Here is a 13,016-nt window from a genome sequence, read left to right on the forward strand (position 1 = left end):
TAAATCAAGTTTCCTTGGCGCACAACCAGACCTCTTGGCTGACTTACTATCCATAGTTGCCGTTTTACGCATGAGGCAAGTAGCAGCAATCCTTACCCTCTCGACCACACAGCCAAACAGACTAACTAGTTACCGGTGACAGAAAAACTGTTCCAAGCCCTGCTCTACTTACTGATAATCTACTATATTTAGTCAGAACAGCATTCTCGCAAAGTCCTTTCCCCCACTCTTTATACTATGACTCAGCGCGAGTCAAACCGCATACAGACATGCCTCATTCTTTGACATTTTGCAGATAGAATGTATTTTACAAACTGAAGATTTCTGTCTGCCCCACACGGAGCCTTTTTCCTAACAGCATGGACTCCCATATCTCTCTGTTACACTTTGATAATTCTCACCTTTCACACTTTTTCATAGTGCTGTTTCACACTTAATAGTCTGCAGTATCATGGAAACATAACCTTTCTTTTAAATGGGAAACCAAAAAAAAAAAAAAAAAAAAATTTTATTTCCTTTATTGCGGTGATCTGGAACCAGCCCTGCAGTATGTCTGAGAAGCCTGTACGCTTCTCCTAAATGGCATCTAGGACTTTTACAGATACTAGACCACAAAGACACCCTCCCCCTTCTCCCCTCCGTTCCTTTCCTGCACTTTCCAGTAAGTTTCATATCAGCATATGACAAATTTGCCAGAGATGTTGGGAAGCGTGTCATTTCCTGAATTCTTCGTTTTTATCTTCACAGAGAATTGCTGTCGACACACAGCAGTCCTTACAAGACCCTGGAGAGGCGGCCACAGGGAGGACGCAGCATGCCCACCACGCCAGTGCTCACCCGGAATGCCTATAGCAGTAGTCACTTGGAGTAAGAACGCTTCATCCACTAGCTTGGGCTCTGTTGATTTTTGCTTTGTGGTTTGGCTTTTCTTGTTGAATTTTAAAATCAGGTCAATTAAGCGTTTTTGTATCGGGGCTCTACTTGATGAGTCTACTTTTTCTGCTATTTTAGTTTCAAATATATTGGCAAAGAAAATGGAGTCACTTTCTTCGGGTATGTTTTGGGTTTCTTGTTTTTGAATGTCCCTAATCAATTGGAGGGTCAGAGAAAAAGAGGGAGACCCCCAACGAGATGGATCAGCCAGGTGGCATCATTGATGGCGTCAAGTGTGGCAGCGGTAGTGAGACTGGCCCAGGATCGGACATTGTTTCGTTCTGCTGTGCATGGGGTCGCTATGAGTCGGTTCCAACTCGATGGCACCTGACAACAACAACAACAACAGTCAGAGACTACCATTCTCATCTTAGGAAAAAGTGAAATTTGTTATTCAGTGCTGAGAATAGTAACATTTTGAAGTGGCCAGTGAGTACCAAGTCCTGTGCTAAATGTTTTATAGGTATTTTATTACTTAGCTCCACAGCAAACCTTTTGTAACATAAATATTAGTTACTATGACCGTCTTCACATGACAAAGGTGGAAGTGGGACTCCCAGAGGTTCACTATCTGCCTCAAGCTCAGATGACTAGGAAATGACTTATGATTCAACATCAATATTACTGACTTCAGAGTCCAAGCATGCTCCCCTATACGATGCTGTCTCTATTCCCTACTACTGTATATCAATATCTAGTTAGAAGAGAAAACCCTCCAAGATCACTGTGGGTTCGTTTCCATTTTGATGTAGGTTGTACACCATCAGTCTACCTTTTCTATCCTCAAGAAAAGATTTTAACTGCTTAGTTATCAGAACCTTGTTCTTCTTTCATTTTGCCTTAAGAGTCGCTCGGTGGTGCACCCTGTTAAGCAGTCAACTAGTAACCAGAAGGTTGGCAATATCCACCCAGAGGTGCACCCCAGAACACAGCCCTGGCGATCTGCTTCCAAAAGACCCTGTTCTGCACTCCAGCAGCTAACAACTACAACATGGAACTCAAACATGCACATTGATTCTGTGATACAGCAGTTTGCTTTGGACATTTCCAAAGCTGTGTTGCAATTCAAGAGCAATTAAATCATTTAGTGTGGTGTTTTTCTCTCCGATTTGACCTTCTTGCTGGTTTTATAAGTTTGCCGTCTGCCTCTTTTCAGACCTGAATCTTCGTCTCAGCACTGCCGCCAACGGAGCGGAAGCCTCGAGTCTCAGTCCCACCTGCTCGCTGAGATGGACAACGATAAGCCATTCTTCTCCCTCTCCAAGTCCCAAAGAAGTAGTAGCACCGAGGTCCTTGATGATGGGTCTTCCTACACCAGCCAATCAAGCACGGAATATTACTGCGTCACGCCAATTGCTGGTCCGTATTATACCACCCAGACTCTGGACACGCGGGCCAGGGGTCGGAGAAGGTCCAAGAAGCAGAATGTTTCGACTTCAAATTCAGGTAGCATGCCTAACCTAGCACAGAAGGATAGCCTGAGGAACGGCGTCTACTCCCAGAGTCAGGAGCAGCCTTCGTCCAGTTATTACATTGCGGGCTACACGCCGTACACAGAGTGTGATCTTTACTACAGTGGTAGCTATGTCTATGAAAATGACACTGAGGGACAATACAGCGTTAATCCTTCCTACCGGTCCTCTGCCCACTATGGATATGACCGCCCAAGGGACTACAGCAGGTCATTTCATGAAGACGAGATGGACCGGGTACCCCATAACCCATATGCTACTCTCCGGCTGCCACGGAAGGCGGCGGGAAAATCCGAGCACATCACCCAAAATATCCGCAAGGCCTTAGTTGCAGAGCACCTGCGTGGCTGGTACCAGCGTGCCTCTGGGCAAAAGGATCAGGGCCACAGCCCACAGACTAGCTTTGACTCGGACAGGGGATCACAGAGATGCCTGGGGTTTGCTGGGCTGCAAGTACCTTGTTCACCAAGCAGTCGGGCATCATCCTACTCTTCAGGTAAGCACAAGGTGGAGGCATACCATACGAGAAATCCAAACCAGTTGACATCACATCAGTTATGACTCGTGTGTTAGAATAGGATTGTGTTCCATCCGGATTTCAATGTTTTTAAAGTAGGTCTTTAGGCCGTTTTCCCCAAGTGACTCTGGGAAGATTCAAACTTCCAGCCTTTTGGTTAGCAGCACATTAACCATTCATACCAGGAACTCTGGAGACATGTAACACGCAGATTTCATTTACTCCTTTTGGTCCACCCAGAACCAGTCCATTCAAGGATCACAAGACTAGTACCTAACGATTCACTGTAATTACAATAAGAATCATTGTTGTATCCTTTTCCGCTTTCCAAAGAACAGAGTTTACATGAGTCCAGTGAAGCAAGTTTTAGATTCAAATCCACAACATTTATTGAGCACCTACTTCATTTGCCACCTTATTGGGTGCCTTTCTAAGGACTGGCTGGTGGGTTTGAACTGCCAACCTCGCAGTTAGCAGTCCAGTGCTTAACCTACAGTGCCAAACCAAGAATCTGGGTATCTGCATAAGTCTTTTAATAATGCTAAGAGGAGCTGGTGTTGATTAAGCATGGTTCCTGACCAGAAAAAAAAAAAAAAAAAAAAAATTCTGAGACTATAAATCTTTACGGGAGCAGAAAAGCCTCATCTTTTTCCCTTAGAGCATCTGGTGGATTTGAACCTCTAACCTTATTAGCACCACCGTGGTGCTCATTTATGTACAAGGATCTTCAAAAAGTTCATGGAAAAATTCCATTATCTTTTCATTCTGTTTTTCCATGAACTTTTGGAAGCCCCCTGATATACTTTAGCAAGTTGATAGACTAGCTGTTGCCTTTATGCACTGACTTTCACCTCTAACTCCGCCATCATTTGCAGAAGCCGTCTTGTGCATCCCAACTGTGCTAAGTACTTTAAGTGGAGTAATGTATCTGCCTGTTTAATGTGTTCAGCAAGCGAGCAGGCACATCCATGATGCTGAGGAGCCAGTGCTGAAACTGTTCCATCCTCAGTGAGCATCCAGTCTAGTGGGAAGACAGAGGGAATATATGAAAATTAAAGTTTTGAAAAATCTAAAAAATGGAAAGAAAAAAAATCTAAGAAATGATTGAAGTCCCTAGGTGGTACAAACAGTTAACAATTCTCTATTAACCAAAACGTTGAAGCTTGAAGACCACCCAGAAGTACCTCCAAAGAAAGGCCTGGCAAATTTACTTTAGAAAAATTAGCCATTAAAAACCGTACAGAGCATGGTTCTTCTACTCTGACACGATGAAGACTCACCATAAATCAGAGTTGACAGCAACTGGTGTTAGGAATGAATGGATTAAAACACAATGAGATTGAGTCTTGGCTACTATCTTAAGTACGACACTTTAGTAATAAGACTAGTACAGGGATTTTAGAATCCTTATATAATTGTAAGTGAAAGCTGGCCCTTTAAAAGTTTCATAAGCTTGTTGACAAGAGGCATTTCCATGGAGATTTCTATTTGGGTTCAAGTCGTCTTCTATTTGTGCAGGACTTTAAACTTCCTCCCCCCACCCCGTGTCTGTTACCACATCTAACCTAGAAAATGCTCCAGGAGCTATTTCTTATTATTTATGGCTCGAGTCTCGAGAACGCCTTTCCTTGCTCTAAACTTAAGGGCGTTGCATGAGAAACTTTCAGAAGCCAACCCTGGCCAGCATGCTGTGAGAAAAGACCCACACAAAGAGGGCTGGGATTGATGTGGACAGTCATCAGGGCACAGGGCTAGGGTAATGCCTCTTTCAACAGTGAAGCCCAGGGAGAAGCAGGTGTAACTCAGGAACCTCAACATTCCTGGCAATTGGCTTAGTATCTGGGGCAAAGGTAAGAATTACCTTACACTTCCTGGTTCATACCTTGTGTGAGCCTTGCTAACATAACACCAGCAGGATTTGGTCCCCGAAACTGAAAGGAATTAAAGAGATAATAGGGCTGGAATCGTCTCTATGGGTCGGAACTGATTCAACGGCACTTAACTACAAGGGCTGGAATCAATACTACCAGAATTTTCTTATGGCATTTTCCTCTTTTCTGTCTATATTTTCTAGCTACAGAAATATATTACAACAGCCATGCGTCATTCTGGTAGGGAGATAAGTTTTCAATTATTTGCCACATTAGTCAGGGGTTTTGTAATCCTCAGTCTTCTTGGTGACTCAGTTTTCGTCGTAATGAACAGCAGCCATTTATTGGCAGCAACGTCTGCGTCATGAAACATACTCAGCACTTCGTGTGCATGATCCCACTGACTCTTTGCAGCAGTTCTAGAAAGTGGATGCTAATGTTATGCGTATTATTATCCTGATTTTACAGCCAGGGGGACAGTGGTGTTCAGTAGTAGAATTCCCAACTCCCGTGTGGGACAACCAGGTTCCATTTCTGGCCAATGCGCCTCATGTACAGCCACCAGTCCTGTGTCTGTGGAGGCTTGTGTGTTGCTGGGATACTGAACAAGTTTTAGCAGGACTAGTTAACTAAGATGAAAGAAAGACCTGATGATATACGCCCACAAATCTTGTGCTTGCGGTTACCTTGTGTAGTTCAAACAACAAATGTTTGCAGCCCAAACTACTTGGGCTTAGGGCACTTAAATGGCCCTGCCCAAGTGTTGCAGCTAGTAAGTGATTTTTGTTAAGTGCCATCGTGTCAGTTCTGACTCACAGCCACCCTGTATAGGGATTCCAAAGAGTAACTGGTGGGTTTGAACTGCCAACCTTGAGGTAAGTAGTCTAATGCATATCCTACAGCACCACACCAGGACAACTAGACAATTCTATCCCAGCTCTTTCTGGCATCTTCATTAGCCAATCTCCACAGGCTGTGAGTTAGAATTATGAAAAGTTGTTTAAAGCTCAAAGAGTGTCACATCTTTTAATCAAAACTTCTTTGCATCCAAGGCCACGGAAGTGTTTTAAAAGGTGGTTTGTCCCACTGTGGTCGTTAATGCTTTGTTGGTGGGAAAGAGAAGGGAGTAGGTCATTAACTGGGAGCAGGAAATGGATCCTTGAGCTGGGCTGGTTTTTTGAGTTTCTCAGGATCCTGGCATTGTGGTCACCTTATGCATCCTAGGCATGGAGCAGAACCAGTTTTATAGAGAGGACAGCAGAAATACTGTGACAACACATTCACTGGGCTTTGCCCCCAAATTAGACCCTTTCTTGTTTGAATTCAATCCCTCCGTAGTCCCGTTTTTCTCTTTTTCCACAAGTCCTTCTCATACTATCTACACACACTCCCCAGTTTTTAGGGCAAAATTTGTACGTCTTTATCTTGCTAGTGACCACTGCTGATTTTGGCTGAGAGACACTCAAGTATCCGTAAATCATATTATGGAACGACTCTTCTCCAAAGATACCCAAGAATTTTAAGTAGCAGCTTTATTGAAATATAGATCACATTGTCTTTCTCTCAAGTTATTTAAGTAAACATTTATTGGGCACTGAGTGCTGGCTTTGTACAGACATAGTGCTAAAGATTTTCATCCATTTCCTCATAGACTCTTGATCTCAGTCCTGTTCTTGCCTGCTGTCCAGTCATTTCCACCTCACAGTGACCCTAATGGACCAACTAGAACTACCCCACAGGGTTTCCAAGGCGGTCATCTTTATGGGGGAGTCTTGGTGCGGCCCCGTAGGTTAATGCACTAGACTGCAAAGTTGGTTTGAACTGCAAGGTCAGCAGTTCAAGCTCACCAGCCGCTCCTCCAGAACCCTAAACAGGATGGCTATGGGTTGGAACAACAATCTTTATGGGAACAGTGTGTTTTTCTCCTGAGAGTCCCCTAGTGGGTCCAAGCTGCCAACCTTTGAGTTAGAGGCTAAGCACAGAACCATGGAACCACCAGAGCTGTTTCTATCAGCCTTGGGCAAGATGTATTTATGTTATTGTCCCCACTTTACAGATGAAGAAACTGCGGCTTAAAGAGGGTAAGCTATTTGCCCAAGTTCACCCAGCCATTAAGTGAGCAAATTGGAATAGGAGCCTTGTTAATTCTAATACTTGGTTTTTAATATCTAGTTCTGCACATAGCTGATTATAGGAGATATCAAAATAACCTAAAATGTTTTCCACTTTGAATTTTTCTAATAAGTGTATCTCTCTTTTTATTTTCATTTATAGTGTCTTCCACAAATGCTTCTGGGAACTGGAGAACCCAGATAACCGTAGGACTAGCCGACTATGAGACTCCGGCACGTTCTCCTTACACCAGCTGCTACGGCAACATGTACAATCCTTTGCCCTCTCCAAACAGGTGAGGAAGTAGTGCTCTAAAAATCCAGCAGCCTGTTCCTGTTCAAAAGAACACAGGGAGCTGATTTTACCTTATGAGCACCAATTAATCCAGCTCTCAGGGCTTGGCCAGCTACAGCCCACAGGCCAGATCCAACTGCAACCAGTTTTTGTCATTAAAGTTTTGTTGGAAAACAGCCATCCTCATTCATTTATGTATTATTTCTGGCTGTGTTTGCATTACAAGGACAAAACTAAGTAGTTGTGAAAGACACCATATGGCCTGCAACGACACCCAAAATACTTTAGTATGTGGCCCTTTAAGAAACAGTTTGCCTCTCCCTGCCCCTGTCTGGCTCTTTTTTAAATTGTCAGTGTTCTAGGAGTTACATATTAACATCTGAATCTGAAGGTTGTTCATTGTTCTGTTTAGTTTTCATTGTAATACTTAAATCTGTATTGTTGACATATTCATTTTGGACTTTTAGAATCTGGCAAGGAAAAAAAAATATTTGGCTGAAAGTGAATACAAAATCTTTCTGCTCAAGAAAAGACTGTTCATACCAAGATTCCTAATAGACAGTTGGTGGGCTTGATGTCAAACATTTGCTGTCTTTTTGTGTACAGCCCTGTGTTCTTCAAGAAACAACAGAGGGACCCAGCTGTTCTATTTGTCTGTAAAAGTAGTTTTCGTAAACATTTGGAGGACATACACAAGAACAATTTGTTGCAATGTGATTTTATGATACCGCCACCCGGTAAATTCTAAATTACAAGATTTAAAATTCTCTTTATAAACAGGAGAAGTTTGAAGAGGTCCTCAGAAATTTCCCATTTTCTCACAAAATAGAATCCATACCCATGGTGCCTACAAGTAGACATTTTCTGTTTTATTTTGCTTTCTTTAAATCAAACTGCTTCAGGCAGATGAGACCCACAAGGACTATAATTTATACATTATTGTGGCAATTTGCAGTTTAAAGCACTCAGTTCTATAAGCAAATTAGAGATATTCAACCCCCAAAGCCTTTGCCTTTGTGTGTGTGTGTGTGTTTTACCCTCCACATTCAGTAGGAATTTTTCTTGGCATGAAACTTAAGGCCAATTGTCTCAACTCAACAAAGGGTGTACCCAAAATAGAACTGTAATGAAAATATACCTCAGACACTTGGGTTTCTGTAAATAATACTTGAAAATGAGTAGGAATAAACACCAAACTCCCTTTAACCCAAAATCTGACCAGAACCTCTTAAATTCAGTTCAAATCACTTCTTATGATATGTTTGCAAATGATTTTTCTTTTTAACACTATTAGTGATGATATAAAACATTCAGCGTCTTGAACCTAAGTTTCACTGGACAAAGGAAAGTACTCCACATTTTTAAAGAAACTCTCTTTTGCTGGAGTGTACCCAGCTGCTTCACTCAATCCAAAATGGCTTCATAGGAGAGTCTGATGTTAGAAGGGGCAAAATGTACAGGAAATTAGAAGCTATTTAAAGATCCCTATTGTGTGTGTGTATGTTCTTTTTATGAGCTCATTGTGGAAATTTTGGAAAATATTGCACTGATTAAGTAGGAAACAACTTACCCATAATTCTACCATCCAAGATATCCGCTATGAAGATTTTGGCACCTCCCTTCCATTTTCTGTATCCATTTTTAACACGACCATAATGAGACTGCCATCTGTAATTTTGCATCTTGTTATGTTTATATGAAATTCTACAGTGGAGAGTTTTACTCACCATTATATATGCCAGAAATTTGTTCCCATGTTCCTGAAAAACTGACTAGCATTTTTATATAACCGATATGATAGTCCACTCATTAAATATACTATATTTGCTTAACCCAAACCCAACCCAACCCAACCCAACCCAACCCAACCCAGTGCCTTTGAGTTGAGTCTAACAGGTTTACCCATTTTTAGGATATCTGGGTGTTTTTAAGGTTTCCTCTTTTTTTGTTTGTTTGTTTCTATTAACATCTTTGTACAAAATACTTGTCAGAATTCCAGATTATTTCCATAGGGTCTTTTCCAGTAAATAGAGTTAATGAATTAATTGAAATTGAAAAATGTATTTTTTAAGATCTTGCTTTTCAGAAAGATTTGCCAGTTTACCTTCCTAACCACGGTTATTGTTGTTATTGTTAAATGCCGTCGAGGCGATTCTGACTCACAGCGACCCTATGTAGGGTTTCCAAGGAGCAGCTGGTGAGCTTGAACCACCGACCTTGCAGCTCAAACGACTTTGCAGTCTGACGCATTAGTCCACAGCACCACACATGATAAGACCACTTATTTCCATTTTTTAAAAATATTTTCCGTATTATTAAATAATCTCATCGATTTGACTTGTCCTGCTAGCGTGACAAATATAATAAATCATTCACAAAGCTTCAGAAATTTGCTGTAGAAAAACAAAAGTAAATTTTTTATAAAAGTAAGATTTCTAAAGTGAAAGTGTAATTGGATGTCAGAGCTTGTCTTGGATTTTAGATGCTTAGCCACATATCAGTGTTTTGTGTTGTTTTCTTCGTAAATGAAGTATTATCTAGATTGCCATTTCCGTAGAGTATCCGAGTACTTAACTGAAATGCTATGATGTTGTTGTTACTAAGTGTTATCAAGTCTATTCTAACTCATAGCAACCCCGGCTGGTGGGTTTGAACTGCTGACTGTATGGTTAACCTGTCCAATGCTTATCTTACAGTACCACACCAAGACTTGCTTAAATATTAAAGAAACTTATAAGTATTTACCAAAAATTTTCTTCACCTAATTTGGTGTAGCTGTCAGTAGCATAGATTTTCCCAAGCTAAAAATGTTGTAGTCTCTTAAGCTCCCTAGAATACACCAAAACAAAGCTTCACTGCAATTGAGTCAGTCCCAACTGATGGAGACCCTGTATAGGGTTTCCAAGCTTTTATGTCTCTATGGGAGCAGAAAACTAGGGTGTCCGTACTGCCAATCTTGTGGTTAGTGTCGTGCTTATCCTACAACTCCACCAGAGCTCCTTGGTGATGGTGGTGTGCTGGCAAGTTGGATCTGACTCTTAGTGACCCTGTACAGGGTCCCCAAGGCATAAATCTGAATGGGAGCAGAAAGCCTCATCTTTCTCCCCCGGTGTGAATGATAGAATCGAACTTGTAACCTTGCAGTTAGCAGCCCAAGGTGTAACCCACTACGCTACCAAGGCTTCGTCATTGGGGCTCCTTACCTAGTATATAAGACAGTCACATTCTTGGCTCAAATGCTACAAATTGTGTTTTTAAATGTTTTAAAAGTTTTCTCTCATGTCCCATTTTCCATTTCCCTTCCTCTTCCTTGTGTAACTCTATCTACCACTAGGCAAAACCCAGGGATTCTGTCCCGGAAAACGGTTGTGTCTGCAGAAATGAGATCAGTTTTAAATTCTCTTGTGCTAAGTGTAGCCAGCAGTAGTAAGTACTGTCATTCAAACGTGTGTGTTGCTTCTTACATAGGAGGAGTTTGGCTTGCTCTGGTTGATGTGTTGAAGTTACGAACTCTGACTTTGTTTCTATGTTAGACAAAAATACTCAATACCCAGATTGATATGGTATTTTCTTTCCTCCTCGTCTTTGGAAGACCTTTTATCATCCTTACTAAAAGATACGGAAATATCAAAATTTCAGAAAATCTACTAACATCCTAATCTGTTTAATTTAGTGTTTTGCTTATTGGAATGGCTTGTATAAGATGCTCCCTTGTGGATGCACAATCTAAATTTGCCTACAGTGTTTAGATGTGATGCAGTTGGTTCAGTCATTTCTAGTTTACACTTTACTCATACACCCTAGAGATGTAAAATATATACCCCAAGGTATCCCTGTTCCCCTCGAAAGTATTCTTTTGACCTTGAGGCAAATATCTAATATAGTTCCTTAATTTGAAGAATACTTTAAATATGCCACCAACGTAATCTTTTTAAACACTTAAAAATATGATCCACACAAATAGAAAATGGGCTTGTGTCAAAGAATTCTTTAATCCCTTATTGAGGGAACTACCCGAATGGTGATGTTGGTTCCAGAAGACTTGACAAAACTGAACTCAACACACTCAAAGAGAGAATGCTGGAATAAGATGACTAACTTAGACAGGAAACCGGTTATGTCCTATGGGACAATAAAACTATAAACTAGAAGGTTTTTCTGTCAGACAGAAGTTATTTGAGTTTTTCACACACACACAAAATTTACAAATGAACACATTCTGGATTCTAATCATTGGCAAATAGTAAACAAAGGTTTATCTCCCTAGAGAATGAAATAGTCATTGCATGAATGTGTTAGATAATACTGTTATGTGGCATTGAAAAGACAAAATCTCCTTTTTGCCTTATTTCCAGGTTCTGGATAATTTTACTTAACAGCGCTTCCTACTAACATCTTTGAATGTAATAGTCTTGTGCATGGGTAACAAAAATGACCACAAGAGTAACTTTTCTGGTTTGCTTTAACAGACAGTACACAGAGGCCAGTCAACTGGACAGTACAGATGGGAACCGACTGGGGGACAGTCTGGAAGATAGTGAGCAGAGGCTCTTTTGGCATGAAGATTCAAAGCCTGGAACATTAGTCTGAACTGCAGTGGGATGTATTGACCGAGCACTGCGTTCTCACACTAGTGTGCCTTGCAAAATGTGTTCATCTTCCCAGAAGATTGTTGTCATCAAAGGTTGACGAGAAGTCTTAAATTGCCCTGGAAGTGAGTTCCACACGAAGCAGTAGAAAGCCTCTAAAGAAGACTTACCGTCTACACTGTAGGCACTAACGGGACAGAGCAAGGTCTGACCAATCTTGAAGCCAAGACAGGACTCAGCTTGAAATCTTCATCAATCACAAGCACTTTTGAAGGGAATAAAAGTTGCTGAAGTCAAACCTCAAAACTGTGAAAAGTGCAGTGGGGGTGTCCAGCAGGAAAGAAAGAAAGGGGGAAATTTCAGAGCACAATTCAGAATGCTAAGAGGAAGGAAACTAGATGTTCCTTGGTCATTGCTCACAAATACATTGTGTGGATTTGTGAGCAGAACTAAGGAATCATGCTTTTTCTACACAGACATGGACAATTTTGACAGTATTGGAAAATTACTTGAAGAGACAGGATGGATTTTCATGAAGTTCTGAACGAGTACAAATGTTTTTAGGATATTATAAAGAGTGATGTTTTTCTTAAGCATCATAAAATGGGTTCTGAAAAGACTTATTTGCTGTAGCCTCTTATACAGTAACTTTTGTGGTAGCAGATTGGGGGAAATGAAGCAGTCCCGCTGAAGAGTGACAAACCCTGCTTGGAGAATTTTCTAGGTACAGTGTCATGGCGCGCCTTTGTTTTTTCCACACTGGTTGCATACTGAACTGTTACTATTCAAGCTGGTAACTCTTCCACTTGGTTGTGATTTGAAATGGCAGGCTTGATATGGAAAATTTTTTATAATCATGACTTTGACAAGGTGTTTTAATTGTGATACAGAAAGAAACCCCAAAACAACAAAACTACATTATTTTAGATGAATTTTGTGCCTTAAAATGGTGAAGATTAGAAAATAAATATATTGTCTGGGTTCCACAGGTGGTTCTAAGTCACCAAATGACAAAAATAAGATTAGTCATAAAAATATATATACTGCAAGCTGCAGTAGACTTGATTATGAGGCTAAAACTACCTCATACTTTCTTTGGAGGAAAGAATTAGCTATGCTTTACTGTAGGATTTAAAAACAAAAAAAGAAATAATTTCCATATTCCAAATTGATCCTTTTTTTTTCTTTTTTTTTTTAAAACCATCTTTACTCTGCTTCAGAATTCCAT

The 13,016-nt window shown here is 40.8% G+C and overlaps 1 protein-coding gene across 1 annotated transcript in view; it reads left to right on the top strand.

Moving 5' to 3' along the window:
• FRMD4B (FERM domain containing 4B) overlaps positions 1-11,789 on the top strand; it is a 295,958-nt gene extending 284,169 nt beyond the window's left edge. The window contains exons 18-21 of the mRNA XM_006865645.1: positions 748-867; positions 2,090-2,901; positions 7,068-7,200; positions 11,669-11,789. Of these exons, the coding sequence (XP_006865707.1) occupies positions 748-867; positions 2,090-2,901; positions 7,068-7,200; positions 11,669-11,789 (1,186 nt within the window). The remainder of the gene's footprint in view (positions 1-747; positions 868-2,089; positions 2,902-7,067; positions 7,201-11,668) is intronic.
• The last annotated feature ends 1,227 nt before the right edge of the window (positions 11,790-13,016 follow it).

Source organism: Chrysochloris asiatica, unplaced genomic scaffold (assembly GCF_000296735.1).
Source record: "Chrysochloris asiatica unplaced genomic scaffold, ChrAsi1.0 scaffold00080, whole genome shotgun sequence".
In the NCBI taxonomy this organism is placed as follows: Eukaryota; Metazoa; Chordata; class Mammalia; order Afrosoricida; family Chrysochloridae; genus Chrysochloris; species Chrysochloris asiatica.